Raw genomic sequence first — 15,001 nt, forward strand, 5'->3', positions numbered from 1 at the left:
TTATCTTTCCCTTTGCTAAACTAGTCCTGAGCTTACACATGGAACATGTGAGATCAAACTTGAGTTTTAAGTATTAGTGTTTTTTGCTAGATTCCCTCTTCATGCATTGAGTCCTTACTGTGTGCACATCAAGTTCAGCCTTTACACACTCCTGGGTGGAACAGATTACATCCTTCTTTCTCATATGCAAAACTCTAACCTTATGCAAGTGTACAGGACTTATGTGCTCAGACTGTTCTATGAGCTTTGCTGTCTTAAATCCTCTATGTGACTCATAACCTAACTGACTTTTCTAAGATGACAGTGCGTGGTCAAACCGATTAGAACCAGCGCAAATTCTATCGTGTGTTCTGGCCACAGCATGGCATCTCCTCCAATATGTCTAAGTTCCTTGACTGCAAGGTTATCTCCCGCCTCCTCCGCATCGTTGGCTGCATGCAGAGACGCTGAGTGAGCAAGCCTGACCAGCGCATTTCCTTTTCCGTCCACATAATTAACTTCCACCCGAGAAGCAAAAGGAAGAGTGGGTTCACGATGAATCCTTGAGAGACTCCTTGGAAGGTCTGAAGCCTCTCAGGGTTTTAAAAACCTTGGGGAACCACCCTTTAACCCTCAGCACATCCAACTTTGCTACTGCGGTTCCTCTTCAGTGTTCCCCGGGGACTCCTTCTAGGGTCTCTGACGAGGACGGAGGAACTGAACTCAAGGTTGTGAAGCATCTTGCCTCCCCCCTGCCTCCTATTAACCGAGCGCGGGTTCTCCCACGGGCCTGTCCGGGGGAGGCGTTGGATACCTGCCCCACGGGCGACCCCAGACTGCCCACCGGCAAGCGCGCCGCGTCCCGCGCTCTCCGCAGAGGCGCCGCCGCCTCCCGCCCTCCTCCCAGGAGCCGCCCGGGATGCGGCTCCCGGCGGCGGCCACACCGGAAGCGGCCCCGGGCGCGTGCGGGGCGGCCGCCGAGGGTCCCGCGCGCGGGGCGGGGCCGCCGGGCCGGTCCCCCGCCTCCCGGGGGCGCGCGAGGACCGGGCGGGGCCGCCGTCCCTTCCGGGGAGCGGTGGCCGCCGCCGCCGCCGCCGCCGCCGCGTCCTCCGGGCGGCTTCCCACCCCGCCCCCCCGCGGCTCCGGGTGACGCGTCTCCAGCAGCAGCTCGCCGGGAGCCGTCGCTGCGGGCTCCGCCGGTGCCGGAGCGCCTCCGCGCCAGCCCGGCCGCCGGCATGAGGGCCGAGGGCGACGGCGGCCTGGAGCGCTTCTGCAGCCCGGGCAAGGGCCGGGGGCTGCGCGCCCTGCAGCCCTTCCAGGTGGGGGACCTGCTCTTCTCCTGCCCGGCCTACGCCTACGTGCTCACGGTCAACGAGCGGGGCAACCACTGCGAGTTTTGCTTCGCCAGGTAGGGCGGCGCGAGCGGGCGGGCGGCGGGCGGGAGCCGGGGGCGCCGCGCGGACGGGCGGGCGGACCGCGGCGGGAGGAAGCGCGGCTGGCCCGCGGGGTCCTAGCGCCCGCGGCTCGCGGTGGGGGAGGGGGCGGGCTGCGCCCTTGAACCCCGGGCCGGCTGTGCCGCGTGCTTTAGGAAAGACTCGCCAAGTTCCCGCCGCACGCGCTGCACGGCACGTTTTCCGACTTGCTCTCGCGGGATGTGCAGACCGGTGAGGTGCAGGGTCCTGGCCGTACACGCGGGCTCGGAGCCAGGCTTGCTCCCAGCCTTGGCATCCGCTGCCCACTCCGTGCGTTGCCGGCGAGGGACCCCAGGTTCGCGCAGCCACGTTCTGTTTCCTTTAGCTTGTACTTCCTGCCATGTGTTCTGTGCCCCACAGCCTCGCTCGGCCGCAGACTTGTCGTGTTTCCTCCAAGGAAGTTAATGACCCGTAACATGTCATGTAAAATACATGGCCCCTCTTCTTTCTTGTCACCCTCTGCACTTGGTGTTTGGAGAGAAGCCAGGGGAGAACTGACCACACACGGGTGGTTCAGAGGGGCTGCACTGGTGGGACGTATCTAGCCCAGGTCTGGGGTTGGGAAAACATGGTTGCTGGGGGGATTAGGCAAAACGTATGATGGGAATTGGTATTTAATTGTAGCATATCATGTGTGTATGTATGTGTATATGCATATGTTCACATACACCAACACATAATTATATCTTCAAGACTTATGACAGTTTCAGAACTGAAAGGCACATCATAAGTCATGAATGCAATACTCTTTCCATTTTATAGGGGAGAAAACTAATGCCCAGAGAGGAAGTGCGACTGTGTGTATACATTCACATCTGTAGTTAAGAAAGTGAAGTCTGGTGTCTTCAGTTCTGCCCATTTCTTACCTAGTTCAGTGCTCAATAAAATTACTGAGGCAGGAAGCATGGCATTGGAGTTGTTTGTACAGGGCCTTCCAGGACCGTGCTTTACTTTCTTTGAACCTCAGTTTCTTCATATTTGAAGTGGAGATTCCTGGGCTAGGTTAAGCCTACCTGAGGTCCTGCAGGTACCTTTGGAATACAGGTCTCAAGTCCAACACACGCTGAAGTACTCAATCTCTGAGATGTGTTCATCTTATTCTACGGTAAGACAGAGCAAAAGAAGGGACAAAAGCTAAATACTGTAGTCATCTTGCCCAGACTCCCTGCCAGAGCTGTCTTCCGCTTGGGGGGACCTGGAAAGGAACTAGACACAGAATCATGCCGTGGGCAGCTTAAGGGCTGTATGTGATGTGGCTCTTTGAATTGGTGAGCCAAGAGCTAAAGGGTCATGGCACCACTTTGCGACGTTTGAGTGAAGTGAGCATTGGGTTTTCCCAAAGTTAAAAAGGCTGCTGTGTCTGGTCCCTTGATCTTCTGAGCCTTGCTGTGGCTCAGAGTCTGAAGCAGTGTGGGTGTCTGGAGTGGCAGGAGCAAAGCAAGGTCACCCAGCACAGAAGGGGCCTCCCTCCATCAGGGATCCTGGTGATTCCTAGGGTCCATCATGGAAGAGAAGACTGCAGTACCAGGCACATAGTAGGTGTTCAGATGGTAGTTACTAGACCACTCCTCTGGTGAGTTAAAGATCAAATCCAGCTGGGTTCTCAGTGGAGAAGCAGAGCTGAGAGATGCTTCCCTTTTGCTGTGAGCATCCTGACTATCTACTACACACACCCCCGACCTTAGAACAGGAAGGTACAGTCAGGTGTAACTTGACAAATCACCCTGCCATGGGGACAACGTTTGCCTTTGTTTTCCCTTTTTATGAATGACATTCATGAGTGTCACTGTTGCCTTAGACCCCTCACCAGAGCTGCCCCCTGCATTGGGATGGGACTACTGCACCTCCTCCCACTTTTCTCTGGCTTAGGTGACCTTCTGTCAACACCCAGAGCTCCTTTCCTCTCTCTCCGCAAGGACTCATTTGAAATCAGCTAGAATAACACACAAGAAATGATGACATCATGATACCTGTAAAATTAGAAATATTTTTGTACTCCACTCTGTGGTTCCTATTAAATGTGATTAGTTTAGAGTTAGTGGCTAGATCATTCTCATAGATTTAGCACCATTTCCTCTGTCAACTGTCTGTATAGACCGAGGACAAATTATTCTGTCCAGCTGTACTAGAGGAATGCGTATATGTCCCCACGGTTCCCTCAGGGAGTAGGAGCAGAATTCTCAAATACTGAAGCATACAGGGCAAAATCCATAGCTTCCCCTCCTCTCCCATAAAAAGAAAACTAGACCTTATTGTTTCTTGTGCCAGAAGTTGAAGGTAAATAACGTTGCTTAAGACAAATGAGCTACTAGAGATCGTCCCTATCGTATAAATTGTATCAGGGTTTGACTTATTTTGAAGAAAATAAGTGACTTTTTTAAGGAATAAGTATATTCTATAAGTTGAAAAATAATGAGAAGTCTCTTAAGTCACAGTGGAATGGGATTCTTACTATCAGCAATGCAGACCAAGGTTTGCATTTGTATCACATTTTCTCAGGCTGACACTTGGGAAGATGTGTATCTTGCCTCAGCTGCTAGAAGGCAGCTCCTAAAAATATAAATGTCCTGCAGTTGGGAGCTGTCCTCATCAGACCTCTTAGATGCATTTTATGTACGCACACACGCACACACACGTTGGCCTGGCCAACATTTCGTGGAACATTTTTTACGTTACATTTCACTTGGTATTTGACATATTTTTAACACTTGCTAGTATTTGTCTCAGAAAGGGAAAAATCTGTAACCCTGTGTTGGCATCTGAATATTCATTCTGTGTGCAGTTCCTCAGGTGGGCAGATGTACCCCTTTTGATCTTTCATTCTCTTGGCTTATGGGTCATTTAAAGGCAGGAATATTGTGGTTTTTGTCTGTCTGTCCAGCGTATGGGGGCAAAGTAGGAATGCCCACTTCACCTCCTTGGACCAGAGCTGTTAGAACCTGCTTTCAGGAAATTTATATTCTATCTGGCTCACTCAGAGAAGTTGGCTTAAATATTAAAATGTTTGCATGATCAAAATACTGTGATTGAGACTGCCTATTTCAGCAGTTATACAGGTGTAATGTCCCTCTGATTCTTTTCAGTAGCAGCATTCATCTCTTCCCCACTGTTTTACCAAGCTGAAGTCATCTTTAGTTGATCTTAATCAGTATTAAGAGCTGTGAACTTTTTTTTTAATACATCTTTATTGGGGTATAATTGCTTTACAATGTTGTGTTAGTTTCTGCTGTACAACAAAGTGAATCAGCTATATGTATACACATGTCCCCATATCCCCTCCATCTTGAGCCTCCCTCCCACCCCATGCTGTTCTTAAGGTTCTCTGAAAGAGCCCTGGGCCTGAAGCTGCGTTCAGAAGGGGTGTCATCCACAGGGCTGCTGTGACTCTGCTTATTCTGAGACTTGGAGAATCTCTAAGGAGAGAAGTGGCTTTAGGTTGTTGTCAGATTATCATGCTCTCTGGATGAAAAATTGGAGACATGCTCCAATAAAGGATTCCCTCCATCTTTTTCCATGTATTTTAAAGAAATGGGTAGGAAGATTAAAATATACGGGCAACAGATTTCGTCTAAAAAGTTACATTAAAGAGTATAAAGTTCAGCCATCTCTATAGTAGGTAATGAGATATTGGGTTGCCATTTTCAACATTTCAGTATTTCAAGTTTTTCGTTTATTTAGAGACTGCAGAGGAGGGACTTTGGGGCCCGATTGACTGGATTTGAATTCTGGCTTCATCCCTTCCCTATGGTTTGTCTTGAGGCAAATTATGTAACCTCTCTGAATTCCCAGGTTCCTTTATCTGTAAACTGTGCACATGAACGTCCACCTACTGAGCTGGTCCTGAGACAGAGAAGTCAAGTGCTCAGCATGACCCGGACACTTCGGGAGCTGTGAGAATTGGCCCAGGGTCTCACTTGTACAGACATATTTGATGAGCTCTGTCGGCTAAACGTTAAATAGTGAGATAACATATTCTCATTTCAGGGACAATTTTTTTATGGTGGTGGGGTTGGGGTGGAGAATACTGGGAAGGAAATACTGTACCTTGTTGGCCAGTGGAGTCATCATTCAGATGACACGTTGACCCAGAGTTAAAAGCAGCGGTTTGCAACCTTGGGCCCCCCAGCATAATTATGGGTGCGTGGGATCAGTTTTCAGTATTTTCCAAAACCTGTGGAAATGATACGATGAGGCTGCACCGGTAAAGCTTTTTTCAGAAAGAGCCTTTTCTAGTTCCAAAGTGCTTAGATACTTTACTACCCTGAGATTAAACAAATGTTTGAAAAGAGAAACGGAGGAAAACAGAGTTTTCCACCTAGCAAGGATACAATGACTCCTCTCTGCTCTTTGCTTTCAGCTTGATTCTCTCAGCTGTGGCAAGGAGTGGTCCTGCAAGACTTCAGATGTGCCAAGTGCCAGAACACGCACTTTTTTTGTAGGCAGGGAGCATAATTTCTGTTATAGCTTATCAGGGCTCAGTGACCAAGCTGCACGTTTGGAAACGATTTGAGATGAAAGAGATAGAACAGCAGCAGGATACCCTGAAGTAAGAGTCAAACCCTGGTGAGTTAAAACCTCCATCTAACACCTTTCCCTCCCAAAAGCAATTGCACAAAAATCCTCTCAATCACAAAAAATTTGAAGATCCCGTGTGAAATGACGTTCCTTTAAATCATGTTGCTCTTTGCAGCTCATGAAGCATTTCCAGATACATTCTTATTTTGATCTCCCAAGGATGGCTTGTGTAGAGAAGACCTTATCTCATTTTATGAGTGTTGGAAAGGTTGTTTCCTTGAATTTCACATTTTTAGGATCAGATATTTATTGAGTGCCTCCTAAGGGCCAGCCTCTGTGTCCTTCATGAAGGGAACTGTGTCTCATATTCCGAGTGTGGTTTTCCTTCCCTGCCCCTTTTGACCTGAATCTACGGTGTTGTTCACCCCTGGACATCAGGACTTAATTCACTTCTGGTTTCTCCTCAAGTGAATGCAGTTTTTATCACCTCTTTTCTTTTACTTCCCCTTCCCCTAATAGATAATTCAACAAATTAATGCATTATTTCTGTGAGTTCAACAAATACATTGATTCAGCTGTCTTGGATTTATATCTTATGCTGCTATGGGTTCAGAGGTTTTTTATTACAGTGCTTTGGAATTTGCGTAAGAGCTACATATATTCTTCTATATTATCCACTATTACCTGATAAAATGTAAAAAGAAATGCAAGGCTTTGGTCCTTTTGTGGCTTTGGGACATTTTTCAATATGCTCAAATTATTTAAGATGAGTTTACCATCTTAGTCTTTTCAGCTACATATAAAGAGTTTGTTTCTGTGCCCTCTGGTAGGGCTGCATGAGAATATAAACCCTCTCCCCTATTTTTTCTTAAACATACCCATTCTTCAGAACTTTACTCTGTGCAAAGGTAAATGGGCATGGTTTGGAAATAGGATTCACGGTACAGCTGTGCTACGAGGCCCCAGGATGGTATTCCTGAAGGACAAGCACATGGCACACTATCTGTCAGAAGATTCTTTTAAAGATGCTCAGAAATGTCTTAAATTTCTTTGGGAAGATCCACGGCTCAGGGCTGTAGTTTGGCAGCAACTGGTCTTCAGAAGAACTCAGAATTGGTGAGAACCTGGGACAGTGAAGTTGTCTATTATAAAACTTGAAATAGAAATATGCTAAGAAAATTTCTGCTTAATTTTGGTGTTTGAGACTTCCCTTTTTTGCCTGAGGCTATTATCCCCTTTCTTTTTCTTATCAATATAAAGAAAATATGAGGGATTTCCCTGGTGGTGCAGTGGTTACGACTCCAAGTGAATGCAGGGGACCCGGGTTCCATCCCTGGTCGGGGGATGCATGCATGCTGCAATCTATAGTTTGCTTGTCACAACTGAGGAGCTGGTGAGCTACAACTAAGGAGCCTGCCTGCTGCAACTAAGACCTGGACCAAATAAAAATAAAACAAAATTAAAACAAACAAAAAAGGACATAGCTGGGACTTTTTTTATTTTAAAGTATATTTATTTATTTATTGGCTGCATTGGGGCTTTGTTGTGGCTCGTGGGCTCTAGAGCTCAGGCTCCGTAGTTGTGGCTCATGGGCTTAGTTGCTCTGCGGCATATGGGATCTTCCCACCCCAGGGATGGAACCGGTGTCCCCTGCATTGGCAGGTGGATTCTTAACCACTGTGCCACCAGGAAAGTCCCCATAGCTGGGACTTAAAAGAAAAAGAAAGGAAATATGAAATAATTACAATTTTAAGCCACTTTATTTCTGCTTCCCAAGGAGGCAGTCAATAATTACAAATATCCCTTATATAACTCGAGTCGTCAATAACTAAGGTCTCTCCCACCATACATACACACCTTGTTTTTTGGGTGTCAGGTGTGGAGTGAAGTAATCCCATTTCTCAGTTCAAGGCATGCTTTCATCTGATCTGTGCAAGGGCAATTTGATTGAAACAAGTTTCTCCTCTGTTATTGATTCTGCATTCCCATGTCCTGTCCTCTCACAGGCAGCCCCACTCAGGGTTTGCCTACTTGTCTTTGAACCTGTGAGTATATATGTCCTGATCACCACCAGGGAACTAAGACCTGGAACAGGCCACCCTGATTGTGATTGACCAGATGCAGACTTTGAGCCCTCCTCTGGTCAGGCTGACGGCTAGGTGGTTTCTGGAGCAGTCCCCCTGCCCTGGAGAGGGGCCAGCTCTGGGACTAGAGGTCTCTGTCCCCTCTCAAGGGATTTGTATTATCAGGGATTTGTATTATCAGCCTCTGTACACCACCATCACTCTCCCACTCACATCCCCAATCCTCACATCCCTGGATTTCTCGCAAATCTGTGGTAGTTTAGGGGTGCGGTCCTCCAGCGGGGAATTGACTGAAGTAACTGCCTTTTCAGGGGCTGAACCCATGACCTTGGCCTCATTAGCACGGGCACGCTCTAACCAGTCACAAAGCCATACACCTCACTTTGTGTAACTTCTGCTGACTCTGTTCCTACCACCCTCGGAGGCCTCCTTTTCAATTGCAAAGGCGTTCACGCCAACACAATAGAACAGAAGGAAATCAGATCTCTTCTAGACTTCTCTGAAGGCCAGAAATATGCAACTTAGCAGGAAAATAATACGAAAACGTCTTGAGGGTTCAGGAAACAACTTATCTTTCTAGTCCATGCATTTGCTGAGAATCCAGCTGTGTGTCTCAGATTTTTCTTCAATCAAAAATTTAAAAGTACTGTGGAACTCCTTGTGCCAATTTATTAACATAAAATCTAGGGACAGAGTGGAAGGTTTCAGATGACTGAGTGGAGATATGGCATGTACATTATTAAAATGGATTGGTTTGCCTTTTTAAAGGAGAATCCATAAGTGCTTATCTTTGGCACGTTTATAGTCCCTAGAAACCAAAACATCAGCAAGTGCACTGTGATGAGCAAGGCATCTCAGGGGCCTGGGAATCTGCAGTCATCATGGGGGAAAGGAAAAATAAGAACGACTCACTCACCAAGAAGTGAATTTCACACTGAGGCCTGAAGACATAGGCATATCCTGGGGGGAGGGGGGGGGGAGAAAATCTGGCTGACCAACAAGATGCAGTGTTTCATCTGAGCCAAATAAAAATCTCAAGGATTTTATATCCTGGCACTTGGAAGGAGTTATGTTGCCATCTGTGACAAAACGAAAAGATCTTGGACAGGAGGAGCTTTTTCTCTTCCCTCTGTGAGGACCAGGAAAGGCTCTTCAAGGGTTGTGGGCCCTGGGCTCAGATTTCCCTCACCGCGGCGATGTTTGTATAGGAAACGCTTGTGCCACCTGAAAAATCTCTTCTCTGTCCGTTGCACAAATCTGTAGCAGAGTGATGATTGCTGTTCACAGTGATAGCGTCACATGTTCTTAAAGCCTCAACAGTAAGAGACATTTAATTATGAGCAGATGATAAACTCCCTGAGAGCAGGGATTCTGTTTTCTCATGTATTTAGCAAATATTTACATTAATGGAGCACTCGCTTAGTTCTAAATCCCTAGGAAACAACGGTGAAGGAAAGGAACAAAAATCCCTTCCACCACAGAGCTTATATTCTGGTAGGTTTTATGCACCTTTATTTTACCCACTGTCAATGGAAAGTAAGAGCACAATGTGAGAGTTGTGAGTTAAATTTTATTTGGGGCAAAATGAGGGCTTTAGCCTGGGAGACAGCCTCTCATAGCTCTAGGAGCCGCTCTTAAGATGTGGGGTGTTGGGGAGGTCAGTGGATGTGTGACTTTGGTGAAGGGGCGTACACGCAGTCAGGCACACATTTTGGCGGAAGGTTACGGCTAGTCTCAAGAAGGTAGCTGCTAGTCATGAGGAGCAGATGTCTCCCTTAATTTTAGTGCTTTTCTAGATTTGAGAAGATGTCAGAAATTGGGTTCGTAAAATCTTCTGAAAGTTTCTGACTATCTGAAAGTCTGTTCTGCTAGTCCTTCCCAGAGCTCAGAGTACTTTTTCCTGATCTCTGCCCTGAACTCTGTTCAGGGGGTGTTGAAGGTCAATGACTTCCGTGGCTAGTGACTTCATCCTTGTAGAGGCAGATGGCAAGTGACAGTTTTTAGTTGACTTCACAGGTGCCTTGAATTTTGTCATTTCAGCAGGTTTTTTGTTAAAGGCAGTAGGGTTTGGGGTTGAGTGTTTTCTTTTTCTTTTATTTCGTTGAACATTGATAATGTACATCATGAGGAAAACTCCATTAACCAAGAAGTTTAACTACACACCCTGGTTCATGACTTATGCAAACCAAGGGAGAACTTTGATCAGATAATACTTAGGTCGAATAAAATTGTAGCATCCCTACATTGTGTTAAAAAAACAGCACTTTGGGTAAACGTTTTTTTGGAAGTTGATGAAATTTAGTCTGCTCATACACCTGAATAAATATTTCTAAATACTACTTACAAAAAAACCACCAAAACACCTTTAGGGTTTTTTCACCTTAAAAACTTTCAGATTCACAATGTAGTAGAGATTTAGAAACAGTCTACTTATTTCACTCAATATTTAATTGATTTTGGCATGTGTTTAAGCCTCTTTTTTAAATTTAATTTTAATTAAAAAAATTTTTGGCTACGCTGGGTCTTCATTGCTGTGTGCAGGCTTTCTCTAGTTGTGTCAGAGCGGGGCTACCCTTCTTTGTGGTGCGTGGGCTTCTCATTGCGGTGGCTTCTCTTGTTGTGGAGCAAGGGCTCTAGGTACACGGGCTTTAGTAGTTGCAGCATGTGGGCTCAGTAGTTGTGGCTCGCAGGCTCTAGAGTGCAGGCTCAGTAGTTGCGGCACATGGGCTTCGTTGTTGCACGCATGGCATGTGGGATCTTCCCTGACCCGGGATCAAACCCACGTCCCCTGCTTTGGCAGGCAGATTCTTAACCACTGTGCCACCAGGGAAGTCCCCAGGCCTTTTAAGACACCTAGCTGCTAAATATTTTCCAGGCACAGAGAAGGGAAAGCAGTCCACTGCCACCTTCTCTTTCTGTGCATCTTCGGAGAGTGGCCCTGGTAGAACTCCACTGTAGGGTCAGGGCTGCCTGCTGGCACGCTCCCAGGGCTGGGCATCAGGGGTGATGTTTGGGTCCAGCTTGCTCTGCAGTGTTAATTTCACTCCAGCAGCTCCAAACTGCTTATAGTGGTGCACGCACACAGACACACACACTTGTGTATTTGTACCCGAAGCACCTTGTGCGTACTTCTTTCGTCACACTTGCTCCTTGACCTGCAGGAGCCAGGTCTTACTCAACTTTGTAGCCCCAGCACTAAGCCCGAGGCCTGGTACCCTATTACCTCAGTAAGTATTGATTAAATGAATAGTCTCATTTCTGCTGCTTATTTTACTAGCAAGGTCTTTGGACAGGCCTTGTCACCCATCTATGTGTACAACTCTGTTCATTCTTGGAAATGAATCCTTATAAATATGTGCAGAACCGTTCGTCTAGCTCTGTTTTCCTTCAGGATAGAGTCTTGAGTGCTCAAGTCCTCCGTATTCAGTGCTCTTCCCACCCTGTCTAGCATTATCCCTCGCTACTTTTTCACTTAAACCATAAACAAAATCTGAGTGGGGTTTCCAGTACCCATACTTCCCAATGTCCATTTGTAACCAGGAATGCTTTTCTGTGCATTATTCCCTTACCCTCCGTCTTCTTCCCGGCTAAAGCCTACGACTCTAAGCCTGTTCATCCTCAAGAGAGATCCGACTCAAATTGCATCTCTTTTTTTTTTCTTTCTTTCTTTTTCTGGCCACACTGTGAGTCTTGGAGGATTTTGGTTCCCCGACCAGGGATTGAACCTGGGCCACGGCAGTGAAAGTGCTGAGTCCTAACCACTGGACCACCAGGGAACTCCCCAAGTTGCATCTCTTTTTAGGAAGCTTCCTCTGCAGTCCTTCAGTCCATGATCTCTTCATTTTATTCAGCTACTACTTTATATTTATTTGACAAGAGTTTACTATTTACATTTACTGAGCATCCTAGTATTCCAGTCACCGTGCTCTAATCCTGGGGACTCAGACATGAGGAGGACAGTGCCCCGACTGTAAGTGCCCCAACTTTTGTGTCTTTAAAGAGCTCAGTCCTAGGAGTAATGTCCTGGTCTCAATTCAGTGTCATCTGGGCCGTTGGGATGCTGCATCATTTTGCCTAAGATTTATATTTACCACCCTTTGGAAGGTAGGGCTTATTTCCCCAAGTAGCTTGTTTTTGTTTTGTTTGTTTGTTTTAAACAAAAATGTCATCCCCCTGAGCCTAGTACTTTGCACAGAGAAATGAACAGAAATGACCTGGCTCACGCCGATTAACATACTTCTTTTCCTGCCTCATGTACAAGGATTTAGAGTATAAAAAGTGTTCTTCATTTAGAAATACAAATGAAATCAATAAAGATTGAAAGAATCTGTTCAAACTATGTATGGTAAGTTTGAGTTATCAAGTCCAAAATTGGGGTAATTCACCTAAGTAAACTGGCAATTCAATTTTTTATTGTTTGACTATGGGAAAATACAACAAAGATGATGAATGTGTCACCTCTTAAAATTCTTCTGTAACCAATTAAGGTGCACTTTCTTGTGAGCAGGTCATGTGTGTCTTGGGCCAGGAGTTAATACTCATGTTTGGCTGCAGAGGGCCTGACCATATGCTCTGGGACTTATATTTATCATTAGGTTATAAAGGTATTTTTACATGGTTTATTTCTACTCTGTGGCCAGAATGTTGAAGTGAGGGGTGTTGCTAGGGGCATTTTAAATAGTTACATTTGTGTGACTTTGATATTGTCCTTTTCCTTGATATTTAATCACCTAGGTGTTGTAGAACTTAGGGCAACAGCAGTCATAGAAGAGTCTAGTGTTGTGTCCATTACGAAGTCTGTTGATAACATCTGTCATTTACTGTGCCATTGGAGGAGATGGTGGCTGTTACTTATTGTCAGTTCCTGTATGAGAGAACTGAGTTAAAAACCTGTTTGTTGTTTCTTTCCTTTTGTCTTCCGACGCGGTCCAGGCATCAGAGAAGTCAAAGACAAATGGCAAGGACGTGTCATTCTGATCTCCCACAAAAGTTGATATAAAGCGTTTCAGAGGAGAATGTTAAATTTAAAAGCGCATACATCTGTTCTTCCGGCAGGCTTCAACTGTTAGGGATTTTACAGGGCCTGCAAGATGAGGCTTGGTCGTAGGTGTCATCCAGTGGCTGAAAAGAGTAATTGAATGTTCACTGTTCCGTAGGCTGAGTAGTTCTCTGCTTTATCCATAAGCCTCATGAATTTTTTCCTTTTTAAGGTAAAGGTAAATTTCATCTCAACTAGAGCCCGTGTTAAAACAAATCCTACATCAGCATCCTCACCATTTTTTTCTTGCTGAGCTTGACTTTCCATGAATCAGTGATGTGGAATCATGTCTACAATATTCTTTTACCTTTATTGAGGAATAATTGACAAATATGATTGTCTATATCGAAAGTGCACAGCATGATGGTCTGATATACAGAGAGGCTGTAGCATGATTCCTCACATGAAGATGACACACCCATCCCCTCACTTAGGTGACTTCCCTTTGTGCGGCGAGAACGCTAAAGCTCAACTCTCAGCAACTTTCAAGCAATAATACTATACTGCATTGTTAACTGTAGTGACCGTGCCGTACAGTAGACCCTCAGACTTTATTCTTCTTACAACCGAAACTCTGTACCCTTTGACCTGAGTCATCCCTTTTCCCCCAGGGTCATCATTTTATAACAAGGCTGACCATTCAGTGCTGACCACCAAGCCCAACTCTCTCCTTGTAAATCACAGCTCCTATTCCAATATTGGGGAAAACCTATTAGTTGCTACCTTACTGCCCTAAATATTTTCCGCCTCCCCAGAGGCCCTGGGCTCCAACTTTTAACAAGCCTCAGAACAAAGCCCGGTGCCCAGGGGAAGGTTCAGCCCTGCTCTGGGAAGAAGCTCCCGCAGCACGTGGTCCTGTTTCACTGTGACACTATGGATTAAAGTGCTACGTGGAGCATCTTTCACTGTCACACAAAAACCCGTACCCTGAGTATTATCCTTGTCCCCTGACCAGGGTTATAATAGCGTTCTGCCACAATTCCTCCAATTTTTATTTCTCTCAAATAAAAATTTGCTAGTGTAACCACTCTCTCTGGGTGGGAGGCTAACTTTGTTTCTGGTTGTCTTATTTCAACCCATGGAGAAGTTATATTGCGCCACTGGGGCTTTTTTTCCTTTTCTCTTTTTCATTTGGCTGGGGCTGTCTCTGTTCAACAGAGCCTACTTGTCACTTCTTCTGTCACCGTTCGTTAAAAGTAATTGTTATTACAAACCCACTCCATGCCAGTATCATTCTCTTTCATGGGGAAAACCCGCGAAGCATTCATTTCAGTAGCAGAAAGGAGGGAGCTCTCAGGATCAAATCCTTTTTATCTCAACCAACAGTGCCCGCGGCAACGCATTAACTAGCAAGAGTTGTTAATTACAGCCCTAACTTGTTGATCTTTGTGGCATCTGAATTTTAAAAGCACAAAAATCAATCGTTGCGTGTGTCTCCCCCAGTAGAAAATGACAGGAGTGTGTCTTCTAAGTTCTGTCCCAGTCACTCATAATCAGATACTTGCATTTTCCTGTAACATTTCTTTCCTCCCTTTGTGGATGGAACCATTTCTTAAGTTCAAAGAGTCCTTCCATTCACAGCAGGGTAGATATTTGCCTGTAAAACAAAGGCTTTAGGAGCATAAATCCTCTAAATATGAGTCTGAGTGAGATTGTACTGAAGATATTTCAGGAGTTGACATCACTTTAAAAAAAAAACACAAAAGAATGAAGGCTAATTAAAAGTGTTGTAGTCATAGGCTTCACTTGTATTTTCTCATTTAATTTGCATAACAAGCCTATGAGGTAGAAACTGTATCTTTACGGTGGAGGAAACAGGTTCAGAAAGGACTAATAATTTGCCCAAGATCACACAGCACCTCAAGCACCAGAAAGAAAAAAGGATTTGAGATAAAGAAGTAGGAAAAGTAACT

At 45.6% G+C, this 15,001-nt stretch overlaps 1 protein-coding gene and 1 non-coding gene across 3 annotated transcripts in view; one reads left to right on the forward strand and one right to left on the reverse strand.

The window, feature by feature from the left end:
• The first annotated feature begins 1,082 nt into the window (after nucleotides 1–1,082).
• The window catches only part of SMYD2 (SET and MYND domain containing 2), a 49,793-nt gene continuing 35,874 nt past the window's right edge, over nucleotides 1,083–15,001 (forward strand). For both annotated transcript variants that reach the window (XM_057728623.1, XM_057728622.1), the window contains exon 1: nucleotides 1,083–1,387. In XM_057728623.1, coding sequence (XP_057584606.1) covers nucleotides 1,215–1,387 — 173 coding nt within the window. In that variant the 5' untranslated portion in view covers nucleotides 1,083–1,214. The remainder of the gene's footprint in view (nucleotides 1,388–15,001) is intronic.
• On the reverse strand, nucleotides 11,755–11,826 carry TRNAE-UUC (transfer RNA glutamic acid (anticodon UUC)). Its single transcript has one exon. It is a non-coding gene; the product is annotated as a tRNA-Glu (tRNA).

This window comes from Hippopotamus amphibius, chromosome 3 (assembly GCF_030028045.1).
Source record: "Hippopotamus amphibius kiboko isolate mHipAmp2 chromosome 3, mHipAmp2.hap2, whole genome shotgun sequence".
NCBI classification, from domain to species: Eukaryota; Metazoa; Chordata; class Mammalia; order Artiodactyla; family Hippopotamidae; genus Hippopotamus; species Hippopotamus amphibius.